This window comes from Mobula birostris, chromosome 8 (genome assembly GCF_030028105.1).
Source record: "Mobula birostris isolate sMobBir1 chromosome 8, sMobBir1.hap1, whole genome shotgun sequence".
Lineage (NCBI taxonomy): Eukaryota > Metazoa > Chordata > Chondrichthyes > Myliobatiformes > Myliobatidae > Mobula > Mobula birostris.
Window position 1 is genome coordinate 47,724,752 of NC_092377.1, and position 15,109 is coordinate 47,739,860.

The 15,109-nt window shown below is 38.6% G+C and overlaps 2 protein-coding genes across 15 annotated transcripts in view; one reads left to right on the forward strand and one right to left on the reverse strand.

Annotated features, from left to right (window-relative positions):
- LOC140201286 (spermatogenesis-associated protein 7 homolog) overlaps positions 1–15,109 on the forward strand; it is a 129,429-nt gene that overhangs the window by 111,880 nt on the left and 2,440 nt on the right. For 8 of the 14 annotated variants that reach the window (XM_072265131.1, XM_072265137.1, XM_072265135.1 and 5 more), the window contains one exon: positions 441–3,574. The exons of 1 other annotated variant lie outside the window; for it this stretch is intronic. In XM_072265131.1, the coding sequence (XP_072121232.1) occupies positions 441–515 (75 nt within the window). In that variant the 3' untranslated portion in view covers positions 516–3,574. Of the gene's footprint in view, positions 1–440; positions 3,575–11,403; positions 12,151–12,710; positions 13,849–15,109 lie in introns of those variants that run through there. 5 more of the 14 variants (XR_011886822.1, XR_011886821.1, XR_011886820.1 and 2 more) reach the window with 5 other exon arrangements.
- cenpf (centromere protein F) overlaps positions 9,200–15,109 on the reverse strand; it is a 65,653-nt gene continuing 59,743 nt past the window's right edge. The window contains exon 20 of the mRNA XM_072265125.1: positions 9,200–10,266. Coding sequence (XP_072121226.1) covers positions 10,027–10,266 — 240 coding nt within the window. The 3' untranslated portion in view covers positions 9,200–10,026. The remainder of the gene's footprint in view (positions 10,267–15,109) is intronic.

Here is a 15,109-nt window from a genome sequence, read left to right on the forward strand (position 1 = left end):
TATGCATGCAGAATACAACTCTGAGATCTGTCTTGTCCAGATAACCTCGAAACAAAGAAAAACCATGGAGTTTGTTGAAAGAAAAGACGTCAACCCCCACGCGCACCCCCCCACACAAAAAAGAACTGAGCCACCCCGATTTAATCCTAGCCAAATCACAGGACACTTTACATTGACCAATTAACCTACTAACCAGTCTGTCTTTGGTCTGTGGGAGGAAACTGGAGTACCCACGCAGTTACAGGGGAACATACAAACTCATTATAGGCAGCAGTGGGAGCCGCACCCCGGTCACTGGTACTGTCAAGTGTGTGGCTAACCACTACGCTACCATGCCAAACATTATACTGTATTTTTTGTGTGTTTTTTTAGTTACTGTGTTCCACAGAATTGTGTAGGAAGTGTGGAAACTAAACCAAACATTTTTTTAAATTTTGTAGGATAAGCTGAAAAACATTCTTCAAAACCTGAGAGATGAACTACAAACAGATCCAATCATCAGTTCCTCAGAATAAGGTGCAGCAATACAGAAGCCTTGCCATCTTAAACAGAGATTCAATCCTCTAAGGACAATAGTAAAAAAAAATGTGATTAGAATGATAATGTGGACTTACTTGATAATGAAAGCAACGCATTTCAAGAAATTACTTCTGACATGAAAATACAATCAACGATGCACTCAACTAAACAATATTTATTCAAAGCAAATTACTTGCTATTTATTCTAATATCTTAACTATTCCTGCCCATGCAAATGGAGTTGCTGTATCTGTACTTATGTTCTTATGGTTGAAACCCAGTGTAGTTGCTGGAATTTATATTCTGCCACTGCACTGCAGCAACAACTTGCACAAAATGCAGGTTATTGTGTAGGTTTGAACAAATTCTTGCAAGCATGCCACAATTACCAAACTTAAAGTTGGCCAAATCTTTCTTTCTTTTTCAATCTTTTTATTAGTTTCATAAAATATAAATATAACATAGCAATAATACAAAATTGTTGGAAATACATTGTTATACTTAAGATGAGTAATTATAAAACCAAATAGTATAAATTGACAAAACTCCCAATCATGTAGGATAGCAATGAATAATACAGGACAAAAAAAAAATAACTGGAGAAAAATCATGAAAAAGAAAAAAAAATTTACAAAAACAAACCCCACCCCCCAAAAAAACTAATCTAAACAGAATTAGTCAACTAAACTAAAAAGACTTGGGCAATTTTAGCAACGTAAAGATGGAAGAAAAGAAAACCTTTGTGTCGACGACTCCATTCCTCTCAACCAACACTACAGAGAAGTAAAATAAGTTTGGAAATGGTCAAATTACATCATATGAAAATGCTGAATAAATGGCCTCCAAGTTTTTTTCAAATTTGATGGAAGAGTCATAAACCACACTTCTAATTTTTTCCAAATTTAAACACAACATAGTTTGTGAAAACCAGTGAAATACAGTAGGAAGGTTAATCTCTTTCCAATTCAGCAAAATGGGTCTTCTAGCCATTAAAGTAAGAAATGCAATCATCCGACGAGCTGAAGAGGTTAAATGATTTGGGTCTATCATTGGTAATCCAAAAATAGCAGTAATTGGGTGAGGTTGTAAGTCTGTATTCAAAACCGTTGAAATAATATCAAAAATATCTTTCCAATATTTTTCCAACAAAGGACATGACCAAAACATGTGAGTTAGAGAAGCTATCTTGGAATGACATCTATCACATATAGGATTAATATAAGAATAATAACGAGATAGTTTATCTTTGGACATATGAGCCCTGTGCACTACTTTAAACTGTATCAATACATGTTTAGCACATATAGAGGATGAATTAACCAATTGAAGAATTTTTTCCCATTTTTCAATCGATATAATAATCTTAAATTCTCTTTCCCAATCAGTTTTAATTTTATTAGAAACATCAGGACATAAATTCATAATTATGTTATAAATAATTGCTACAACACTTTTCTGAGAGAGATTTAGATCTAAAATTTTTTCCAGAGTATCCATTGGATATGAGTGTGGAAAATTAGGAGAAGCAGTAATTCAAAAGTTCCTAATCTGTAGGTATCTAAAAAAATGAGATTTGGGTAAATTATATTTATTAGAAAGTTGATCAAAAGACATGAAACAATTATCCAAAAATAGATCGCGAAAACATACTATACCTTTGGTTTTCCAATCAAAGTAAGCTTGATCCATAGTGGAAGGTTGAAAAAGGAAATTAGATATAATAGGACTTGCTAAAATAAATTGATTGAACCCAAAGAATCTTCGGAATTGAAACCATATACGTAAAGTATGCCTAACTATTGGATTATTCATTTGTTTATACAATTTAGAAGAAGTCTAAATCTCAAGCCCATCAATATTTTCTTTGTAACAGCAAAGGTAGTTGCAGTAGCAAGTGGTAATTTTGCTTGGCATTCATGCTTTTTATTCATTTACGAATGTGGGCATTGCCTGCTAAGCCAGCATTTACTACCCATCCCTAGTTGCCCTTGAGAAGGGGGTGGTGAAGCTACCTGTTGAATCAACTGCAGTCTCTGAGGTGTAGGTACACCACAGTGCTGTTAGGGAGGGCATTCCTTGATTTTGACCCAGTGACAATGAAGGAATGGTGATTTGTTTCCAAGTCAGGATGGTGAGTGACTTGGAGGGGTATCTGCTATTCTTGTCCTTCTAGATGGTAGTGGTCGTGGTCTGGAAGGTGCTGCCTTAGGAACTTTAGTGTGTTGTTGCAGTGCATCTTGTAGATAGTACACACTGTTGCGACTGTTCGTCAATGGTGGAGGAATTGGAAGCTTGTGGAAGGGGTACCAATCAAGTGGGCTGCCTTGTACTGGATGATGTCAAGCATCTTGAGTGTTGATGGAGTTTCACTCGTCCTGGCGAGTGACAAGTATTCCATTACACTCCTGACCTGAGCCTTGTAGATGGTGGATGGGCTTTGGGGAGTCAGGAGGTGAGTTCCTAGCCTTTGACCTGCTCTAGTAGCCACCATGTTTATATGGCTAGACAGTTCAGTCTCCTGTGAATGGTAACCCCCAGGATGTTGATAGTATGCTGCCTAGTATCTAAAGATATAACACTATGTAACTCATGAATTAAATGCAGAATCTGCTCAGAAGATAAAAACAAATATTGCCTTGAGTATGTTTTCATCCCCCATAGTAAAAAGAAACAAGGTCAAATACAAATTGGTAACCTGCAGTTTGCCTTTTAACATATAACTACCAAATAATCCCACCAGCATCCAGATGAACTATTGTTAGAAGTTTTTGTCCATATCAATTGTTTACCAAGAAGGTAAAAACATAATGCAAGATTTTGTAGTCAGCAACAAGGCAACCCATCCTCATTGCTGACTTCAATAAGATGGATTTACCTTAAGTAATCTTTGCTGAGGGAACTTATAAAGAAAAAACAGGTAGGATCATTGAGGCATTAGTCCTTAGGATGGAAATAGACTCTTACTTCAATACTTAATGTTAACCCTGTTCTAGAAAGGAAAAATCTAACAACAGTCTAAGTCAGGGGTCCCCAACCTTTTTTGCACTGCGGACCGGCGGACCCGTGGTGTGTATGTGTGGGGGGTGGAGGGGGGTGGGTACGGTTGCCAATGGCCAAGAGTAGCAGTCAAATATGTTGTGTTTACCCAGATAAGACTACAATGACCATGAAGCCTTGCGCGGCACCATTGCACATGCGTGTACCTGCCGATGGATTTTTTTTCCCCTCCGCAAATCATCTTTGGCGATTCTGTTTGGGGGGGCGCGGGGCTGCTGTTAATCACGACTAGAATATCAGTGATAAGTGGCTAATACACTCAATTTCGTTTCTAAAAGGGTTTATCTAACGAATTTAATATTAAGCACAGCGCATATTTTCCTTGCAAGTATATAGTGATAAGCCAATTATCAGGGGAGGTCGGGGCGCTTGAAGTAAGTGTTGAAGGAACTTCCAGTAGAAGTGGTAGAGGCAGGTTCGATATTATCATTTAAAGAAAAATTGGACAGGTATATGGACAGGAAAGGAATGGAGGGTTGTGGGCTGATGCAGGTCGGTGGGACTAGGTGAGAGTAGCGTTTTGCACGGAGTAGAAGGGCAGAGATGGCCCGTTTCCGTGCTGTAATTGTTACATGGTTATATAAGTCAATAGCATCATAACATTTTAAGTAACGTTTGAATACTAAACACACAGCACATATTTTCCCCCGTATGAACATGTAAAATCATTGCAACACACCAATATCGCTGAATCAGCGGGAGCCCTGGGCTTGTTTTCCTGCAACAAGACAGTGATCGGAGACAGCGATACTCAAAGGGGGTTCCTTATGTCCAGTCTATTCCGCAATTTTGTTTTCATTGCGTTCATTGCAGAAAACTCTGCTTCGCAGAGATATGATGTTGGAAATGGAAGCAACGTGTTTAGTGGGTTCGTGGCGATCTCAGGATATTCAGCCTTGACTTCGATCCAGAATGCCGGCAGAGATGTTATGTCAAACATACTTTTCAGCCCGCCATCATTTGCAAGCTTAAGGAGTTGATTTCCTTCCCGCGCTGACACGCGGGTCATGACCTCGCGTGCATTTAAACTCAACAGTGCGTGACAGGGAATGAGGAAAGATGCAGCTGACTCATATCGCCAAATCATATCGTTCCCTTGCTTGGGGACCACTGGTTTAAGTCATAGACCCAAATTTAGCATAAGTAGTTAAAAACTAGAAGTTTTGCACATCTTTTGATGGAATAGTTTGCCTTATGTTTTGCAAAAACAATCACAAATGTAAAAACACAAATCTTTTAAAACCATTTTGTACTCTTCACAATTCTGTCCTCAACCACTCAGAGTTGTGGTATGTCTGCCTAATTCTACATGTACCTATTTCTGTAATAGCTTTCAAAAACTACAACTAATTGAAAGAACATGTTATTTTTCTGAAATTTTGTCTATGTCATGTCAATAACTCAGCCATAATGTTTTGAAATTCATCCCATAATTTAGGTACAGCCTTAAATATATTTTAGCTGCCCTACAAAAAGAAATTCAAATTCCTCCATAAGCATACCCATCCAAAACAATGAATGTGCAATATCAGTGGCTCATCTGATGTGTCATGTGACTTTTGAGTGAAATAGGCAGTGAATGGTAGGGAATCACTGAAAATTAATACTTTTCCCCTGAACTTCAGTATCAAAACACTGTCCACTTTCACAGCAACTTCAAAATTTCCTCATTCACATGCATCAAAATTCCAAACCTCCTGTCAATTACAGTACTTGAGGTATTGAAGATGGATGCTGAGTTTGCTATCATTATCACACAAAATCTAGCCCATTATTTAGGCTGTTTGGACGAAAAAGTTTTTTTTTCCAGAGAAATTAGAACTCAGATGTATTCACGTATCTACAATACAACTATGTGCAAAAACCAGAATTGTCCCAATTGGTTTCCATAGATGAATTTCTGAACAATTTCTAAATCACTCCATAATTGTGTAGTACTGAGAGGGTTCAACTTAATCCCCACAATACCTGGAGTTCAAAAACTCACTGTCGCTTTGACACATGAGCAACCTCTTCTGTTAAAATTCTGGTGAATCGCACATCTGCTCCCACAGGCAGTCTAGACTTGACTTTTTTGGGAAGTTCCTCATTTACAGTGTGTACCTCCTCCCTTTCAACTGAACTGTCTAGCCATATAAACATGGTGGCTACTAGAGCAGGACAAAGGCTAGGAACTCACCTGATTCCCCAAACCCTGTCAACCATCTACAAGGCTCAGGTCAGGAGTGTAATGGAATACTCGCCACTCGCCAGGACGAGTGCAGCTCCATCAGCACTCAAGAAGCTTGACATCATCCAGTACAAGGCAGCCCACTTGATTGGTACCCCTTCCACAAGCTTCCAATCCCTCCACCATTGACGAACAGTTGCATCAGTGTGTACTATCTACAAGATGCACTGCAACAACACACCAAGGTTCCTAAGCCAGCACCTTCCAGACTACGACCACTACCATCTAGAAGGACAAGAATAGCAGATATCTGGGAATACCACCACTTGGAAGTCCCCCCTCCAAGTCACTCACCATCCTGACATGGAAACATATCACCATTCCTTCATCGTCACTGGGTCAAAATCATGGAATTCCCTCCCTAACAGCACTGTGGTGTACCTACACCTCAGAGACTGCAGCAGTTCAAGAGGCCACAAACTTATCAATCACCTATGCTGTGGACACTTTCTGGAGGTGCAAGATCCATATGCTCCACGACCGCTGGACTTAGTGTGTAAATTTAGGAGGGGACTATGTTGAAAAATAAATGTGCTAGGTTTTCTAAGATGGACTCCTTCTACCTTAGGCCATGAACTTATCAATCACCTCTCATGCAATGGACTGAAACACTTGAGCATATAGATATTAAGAAAGCTGGAGCTTTTGACAAGTCTCAAATTAGATAAGTCACCAGATCTGGCCGAGATATATCCTAAGCTAATGTGGGAAGCAAGGAAGGAGATTGCTGAGCCTCTGATGATAATCTTTGCTTCATCAATAGGGATGGGAAGAGGATTGGAGGGCTGCAAATGTTGTTCCCTTGTTCAAGAAAGGGAGTAGAGATAACACAGGAAATTATAGACCAGTGAGTCCTACTTCAGTGGTGGGCAAGTTGTTGGAGGTGATGGGCAAGATGATGAGAGGCATTGATCGTGTGAAGGGCCAGAAGCTTTTTCCCCCAGGGCTGAAATGGGTGATACAGGGGGCATAGTTTTAAGGTGTTTGGGAGTAGTTATGGCGAGATGTCAGAGGTAAGTTTCTCACAGAGAGCAGTGGATGCTTGGAATGCACTGGTGCTGGAGACTGTTAGATACAGTAGGTACATGTAGCTTAGAAAAATAGAGGGTTATGCATAGGGAAATTCTGGGCAGTTTCCAGAATAGGTTACATGGTCGGCACAACATTGTGGGTCGGATAACCATAATGTGCTGTAGATTTCTATGTGATTATTCCATATTTTCAAAAAAAAATTGTATTTCAAATCCTCTACTTCAAAAAAAACTGCCTTGAGATTGCAAACTGATTCGTTCCAAGGAACAGTTCCATTTTAAAGTCTTAAAATATGAGAGTAGCTTCTATAATCTATAATATAGTCCAATATATAGCCTAAATACGCTTTTAGGCAACTGCGTAACCTTTTGGGCAACCACACATCTTCTCTCCCACTTCTTTGTTGATTACCAATGATGTGTTTGACTTTATACAAAATAACATCTTAATAAATGAATGTATAACAACAATGAAATAATTTTTTGGCGGGGGGATTCTAACTCTAATTTACTTTCTAATTCAGAAGGTAAAAATTTGGATGGGATATGTGGTTAGTGGTAGGATCCCATTGAAGATGGTAAGTTGTGGAGGATGTTGTGCTGAATGCAGAGGTTTGTGGCATTGTAGGTTACGTCATGAGTTGCTCTATCCCTCTTATGGTGGCAGGAGGATGGGGTGAGAGAAGATATCTAAGAAATGGAGGATGTGCAAGTGAGAGCAGCATCAATGGCAGAGAAGTCTGTTCTTTGAAGAAGGAAGACATCTCAGATGTTCTGGAATGGAAAGCCTCATACTGAGTCCAGAAGCAAAGGATTTTTACAAGTGACAGGGTGGGAAGAGGTGTAGTCAAGACAGCTGTGAGAGTCACCAGGTTTATAAAATATATCAGTAGATAATCTGCTTCCAGAGACAGAGAGATCATGAAAGGGGAGAAAGGTATCAGAAAGGGACAAAGTGAATTTAAAGGCACGGTGGAAGTTAGAGGCAAAGTTGTTGAGCTCAGCATGGGTGCATGAAGTAACACCAATGCTGTGCAGAAAGAATTGAGGAGCATTAAAAGTGAAGGCTTGGAACGTGGATTGTTCCACATAGCCAGCAAAAAGGCAGGCATATTTGGAGCCCATGCCTACACCTTAGGTTTGGAGAAAGTGCGAGGAGCCAAAAGAAATCATTGAGTGTGATTTCCAGCTCTGCAAGGGGGAGGAGGATGGTGATGGAGGGGAAGTGGTTAGATCTGTTGCCTAGAAAGAAGCAGAGAACTTTAAGGCCTTTCTGATGGAAGATAGAAATGTGAGAACCAAAACATCCACAGTGAAAGTGAGGCGATCAGGGCCAGGGAACTAAAAGTTCTCTGAGGTTGCATAAGGCATTAGTGAGGCTGAATCTGGAGTATTGTGTTCAGTTTTGGTCACCAAATTACAGGAAGGATATAAATAAGGTTGAAAGAGTGCAGAAAAGGTTTACAAGAATGTTGCCGGGACTTGAGAAACTCAGTTACAGATAAAGGTTGAATAGGTTAGGACTTTATTCCCTGGAGTGTAGAAGAATGAGGGGAGATTTGATAGAGGTATATAAAATTATGATGGGTATAGATAGAGTGAATGCAAGCAGGCTTTTTCCACTGAGGCAAGGGGAGAAAAAAACCAGAGGACGTGGGTTAAGGGTGAGGGGGGAAAAGTTTAAAGGGAACATTGGAGGGGGGGGCTTCTTCACATAGAGAATGGTGGGAGTGTGGAATGAGCTGCCAAATAAGGTGGTAAATGCGGGTTATTTTTTAACACTTAAGAATAAATTGGACAGATACATGGATGGGAGGTGTATGGAGGGATACGGTCTGTGTGCAGGTCAGTGGGACTAGGCAGAAAATGGTTCGGCACAGCCAAGAAGGGCCAAAAGGCCTGTTTCTGTGCTGTAGTTTTTCTGTGGTTTCTAGTTCATCAAGAGCATATGAAGTGTCACAGATGTAGGTGGGAACTGGCTGAACCAGGGCTGATAAAATGGACTCGAGATATGCGGACACAAGTAGAGCGTGGCAGGAACAATGGGCCTATCTGGAAAGTCAGGTTTGTGGATCTTCGGTAGGAGACAAATGGGCAGCATGGGGTATAGGAACTCTGAAGTTGGCAGTGGATGGGAGATGTCCAGAGTGTCAATGAGGTTGGTGATGGTGCAGCAGACAATGGCCTGATGCTCTTGAGTGGGACCTTTTTAAGTACAAGGAGGTGTATGAGATGTGCCACCTGACCACAGCAAGGTAAAGGTCAGTCTGCTTCAGCAGGATAGAATCCTAAATGATCTTTTTCGAACAGCTTTCCTGTGAAAGGCTCCTATTTCCCCACCATCAGAAAAAAAAGGCAACAATAAATTTACAACATTTTATAAACAATTAACATACAAATATAGTTTCAAGAAGATGATATAAAAGTAGGATTAGAAGTACCATAGCAGCTAGTAAGGAACCAGACCACAAATGAATGGTGTACTGCAGGTTAATCAACGTTCTAATTGAGGTCTACATGATCAAAATTTTACTGTAGAATGCTCGAAGTCACACATTACAGATCAAGCGTTTTCACTCCGCATCGGTTCAAATTCCTTTTCTTTGTGCAATTTAGCAGTGAGGAATGGAGAAATGGAGTCCAGTTCACCATGGGTCAGGATAGATGGGTGTGCAGTCTGGAAGTTGGTGAGTGGAGGACTTAGCAGAATGAAGCTAATTGAGATCATGGAATTGATGCCTAGGCTGGCACTGCATGTCATCAGTTATGTCTTTTCTGGTCAATGCATCTTATGCATGGTGGTAACAAAAAGAGTTCTGCAGACTTCATAGAACTCACGAAAGAAACATGATTTTCTTTACAAATTTTTAAAATTGAACTTGCATAATATTGCATACAAAAACTATTGTGACAGGCAATCCAATTTCTATGTCATAATGTACAGAAATTTCATTCACCATATGCTAATCACTATTCTAATAGTTTTTTTGTAACCATTTTGATTAGTTAATGTACTGGATTGTTTCTTCAAAATAAAGTTGCAATATATACATGCTAGTTCCTGTGTAAGCCACGTGGCCTTACTCAGTGCACATTTTTTCAGTCAGTTTTGTCCCTCTAGAAAATGTACAGTCCTGCTGCTGAAACTTTATAACGCTTGGAAGTAGTATTCAAATTCTGCTCTACCATTCATTGCACTTTGCAGTTACCATTTCCTTCTGTCTCTGCAATTTGTTCCTTGTGTTGATTCTTTGACTGTATAGATTTGTTCACATTTGGTGAGCATCTACTTTGTAAATGTTTCCGATCAAGATTTACAAAGCTCTTCTTCTTTAGACTATTTGTTAAAGTTGACAGAGGAGACTGTGCTGCAGCTGGTACCAGACCAGGAAATAATGCTGGAGGAGAACAGCTGGATTCAGATGGATGCTGAAGAGAACAAAAATAATTAATATCAATGCATTGGTTTGACTCCTATTATGTAAAAAAAAGCATTTCAAAATATACTGGCTATTTGGCAAAAAATGGACAAAGAACAACATGTAGGTAAAGGGACTGAGCAATGACTAGAAAGTATACTGGGCCCACATTTGCAATTATAATTACAGGTTGTACTCCACTACAAAGAATTTAATAATTTACAAATTTACTTTTAGGAGAAACATATCCATCTGTCTCAAGTTATTAATGATATTCTTTTTGTAGGATATATAATAACTAATCCATGAATGATGACTAACTCATCATTTTTTGATGAAAAAATAAAAATACAACTAATAATTCATTTTGATTCCCAAACTTAACTGATAGAACTAGAATGCAACAAAATTAAAAGTAACACCATTTGACTTTGTTACATTCATATACACCAATGGATTAATTATTTCTTCATCAATCACACAATCATAAGGAAACATTATGGCCCAGTAACATAGTGGGATGCTATTACAGCTTGGGGTGTCGTCTTCCAGAGTTCATTTTTGGCATCATCTGTAAGAAGGTTGTAACACATGGGTTTCCTCAGTGCTTTGGTTTCTTCCTACATTCTAAAGACGTACCAGTTAGTGGGTTAATTAGTTCTGTGATTAGGCCAGGTGGGTTGCTGGGCAGTGAGCTCAAGGCCTGTTCCACACAGTATCTCTAAATAAAAGATAAATTACCCCTTGATTGATTATTATTGGATTGTCCCGGAGGCACTCATGGCGTGAGGTTCATTCTGGCTTTGCTCCATTCCCTTTACTACTCTTACCTGTAATCACCCTTATTTACTATATCTATACCTACACTAAAGGGTTTATGCTACAAATATATCTTTGAATTTCAATTTTAACTTACTGAAAATGCTGACCAGAGGACAAGAAGTTAAAATGGGAAAGATTCCGGCGGGAACGGGAAAAAAGATGACGATCCTAAAGCATCTAAGCACATTCCATTAACTTTTGAAACAATGTTTAAACTTCTGAAGGATACACTTAACCAAAGGTTTGTTGTGTTTGAAGAAGTTTTGAAGACGATTCAAGATGATGTTAAATTGTTTAGACATGAAATCAATTAACAACATATTAGAATTTCAGAAATGGATGAAGCCGATCAGAAGAGAGATCGAAAAATTGAAATTCTGGAGGAAAATATAGCTTCGACATCTCAGCAGTTGGAACGTTTTAAATCAAAGATTATGGATTTGAAAATCAATCCCGGCAACAGAATCTGCGAATAATTGGGCTTCCCGAAGATGTTGAGACAGGTGATCCTACTAAATATTTCTCTAAATTTGGAATGGATATGTTTGGCTCAGAAGTTTTGGAGACCCCCCCATTGCTTGATAATGTGCATCGTACCTTACACCCCAAATCTTCCAAAGATTTTAAACCGAGACCTATTATTGTTTGGTTCCACTATGCTCACATTAAGGATCAAGTGATACGAGCTGCTCAGCAGAAAGGTATGATTGAATTTCAAAGTTTCAGATTTCACATCGTTCAAGATTTCAGCCTGGAAGTTTTGAGGGAACGGATGGCTTTTAAACCGCAGATGTCAGAATTTTATCATAAGGGCTTCAAATTAGCGTTGCTGTACCCAGCGTGTCTGAGAGTTGTTCTGGCTGATAAATCTCATTGTTTGTTTATGACTTCGGATGAAGCTCAAAGTTTTCTCGACAACCTGCCTTCGTCTGTTAAGGACTAGTTAACGCACTGTTTTCTTTTTTTTTCCTTTTTTCTAACTTGCTTTTCGGTTTTTTTGGGGAAAAAAAGCTATATTTAGCTTACAGATTTAGACTTTTTATATTTTGAGGGTTCTTGCCTTGGTTTTCTAGTGTAGGTATTTTTCGTATTTTTGAATAAAAGTATTTTTGCATTCTTCACTTTTAATCTTTTTGCTTTTGAGAGTAATTACGTAGTAGATTCAGTCTTTGATTTTCCTTTTCTTTGAAATTTTATTGGAGAAGTATTACATCTTAAGATGGAGGATTGTTCTCCTCTTCTCCTAAGTATTTATTTTTTCTATTTTTATAGATCCTTCAATTTCATTTGTGCATCATGAGACTATTTCAGATCCAAATGGCAGATTTTTGCTAGTTACTGGTTATTTAACAAAAAAGTTGTTACGGTTAATGTTTACACTCCAAATGTTGATTGTCCTGAATTTTTTTTAAACATCTCTTTACATCCCTTAAACGATGATATGTTGATTATGGGTGGAGATTTTAACTGCTGTTTAAATCCTTTGATGGATAGATCTTTGTCTAATCTGGCACTTCCGAACAAATCGGTTATTCTTATTAACTCTTTTATGGTGGACTCTGGAACTTCAGAAATTTGGAGATTCTTACACCCCAACAATAAAGAGTTCTCATTCTTTTCGCATGTGCCAAGCACCAAGTAGAAAACCCCAAACGCCAAGCGCTGAGCAGAAAATTGAACCCAGGTCGCTGGAACGGTGATAACGTTACGCTAACCACTACGCTTCTGTGCTGGACATTAAATCAAATAAGTACATCATTTGAGCTGCACTCCTGAACGTCCACTCTCAGCACTTTCCTGTCTACCCAAGTACTTCAGCTGGACCACTGTGGACCATTGAGAAAGCAGAACTGGTTTGTGACATTAGAATCTGAAAAACAAACTAATGTACGTTAGACTTTCTAGCTATAAAATAGTTCCTCTAATAATGACAACAGCCTCTCACTCAATGTCAGCAAAACCAAGGAGCTGATTATTGACTTCAGGAGAGGAAACCAAAGCTTCATGAGCCAGTGCTCATCAGAGGTGGAGAGGATCAGCAACTTTTAATACCTGAATGTTATCATTTCAGAGGACCTGTCCTGACCCCAACACATAAGTTGGATTAGTAAGTATGCAGATGATACTAAGATGGGTGGCGTTGTGGATAATGAAGTAGCTTTTCAAAGCTTGCAGAGAGATTTAGGCCAGTTAGAAGAGTGGGCTGAAAGATGGCAGATAGAGTTTAATGCTGATAAATATGAGGTGCTACATTTTGGTAGGACTAATCAAAATAGGACATACATGGTAAATGGTAGGGCATTGAAGAATGCAGTAGAACAGAGGGATCTAGGAATAATGGTGCATAGTTCCCTGAAGGTGGAATCTCATGTGGATAGGGTGGTGAAGAAAGCTTTTGGTATGCTGGCCTTTATAAATCAGAGCATTGAGTACAGGAGTTGGGATGTAATGTTAAAATTGTACAAGGCACTGGTGAGGCCAAATTTGGAGTATTGTGTACAGCTCTGGTCACGGAATTATAGGAAAGATATCAACAAAATAGAGAGAGTACAGAGAAGATTTACTAGAATGTTACCTGGGTTTCAGCACCTAAGTTACAGATAAAGGTTGAACAAGTTGGGTCTTTATTCTTTGGAGCGTAGAAGGTTGAGGGGGGACTTGATAGAGGTATTGAAAAAAATTATGAGGGGAATAGATAGAGTTGACGTGGATAGGCTTTTTCCATTGAGAGTGGGGGAGATTCAAACAAGAGGACATGAGTTGAGAGTTAAGGGGCAAAAGTTTAGGGGTAACACGAGGGGGAACTTCTTTACTCAGAGAGTGGTAGCTGTGTGGAACGAGCTTCCAGTAGAAGTGGTAGAGGCAGGTTCGATATTGTCATTTAAAGAAAAATTGGATAGGTATATGGACAGGAAAGGAATGGAGGGTTTTGGGCTGAGTGCAGGTAGATGGGACTAGGTGAGAGTAAGCGTTCGGCACGGACTAGAAGGGCCGAGATGGCCTGTTTCCGTGCTGTAATTGTTATATGGTTATATGTTATATATGGTTATATCATCATTCTTCTAGAATTGATTACTTTCTTATTGACTGTCAATTAATTCCACTTGTCTGCAAATATGATTCCATTGGTTCTGATCATGTGCCATTGAAACTATTAAGTCAATGGATACATCTTCCAGTACTAGACAATAGCGATTTAATACCACTTTGCTTCAGAACTCAGGCTTTGTTAATTTTATTGAGGAACAGATTGATTTTTTTTCAAAAACGAATTTTATGGAGGAAATTTCCAGCGGGGTACTATGGGATACTTTTAAAGCGTATATTCGTGGACAAATTATTTCACATTCTGCTGGATTGAAAAAGCGAACTAATAATAAAATACTTAAACTGGTTGACAAGATTAAAGAAATTGACAAGAAATATTCTATTGCTCCTAATCAGGAACTGTATAAAGAGAGAGTCGAACTTCAAATGGAACATAGTCTATTACTATCATCTTCGATTGAAAATCAGTTAATTAAAACTAGGAGTCAATTCTATATACATGGTGATAAAACTCGGAAACTACTGGCTAATCAACTGAAATCGGCTTTGGTTAAACGCCAGTTGTTAAGATTCGTTAAAAAAAATGGTACTCTGATGGTTGACCATGATGAGATAAATAAATCCTTTCAAGAATTTTATACTTCTTTATACCAATCTGAATTTTCTGATGATTACACTATAATGCACGAATTTTTAAAGAAATTGAATATTCCAAAATTACCACCCAATGAATGTTTAAAATTAGATGTACCTGTTACAGTAGAAGTAAAGAATGCTATTTCCTTGATGAATTCAGGTAAAGTACCTGGTCTAGACTGTTATACAGTAGAATTTTTAAAATCCTTTTCTACTATACTTTCTCCTTGGTTATGTAGAATCTTTAAGGAGGCTACAGTATCTATAGGTAAATTACCACAATCTTTTTATCGAGCTTCTATTTCCCTAATTCTTAAAAAAGATAAGGATCCTACTGAATGTGCATC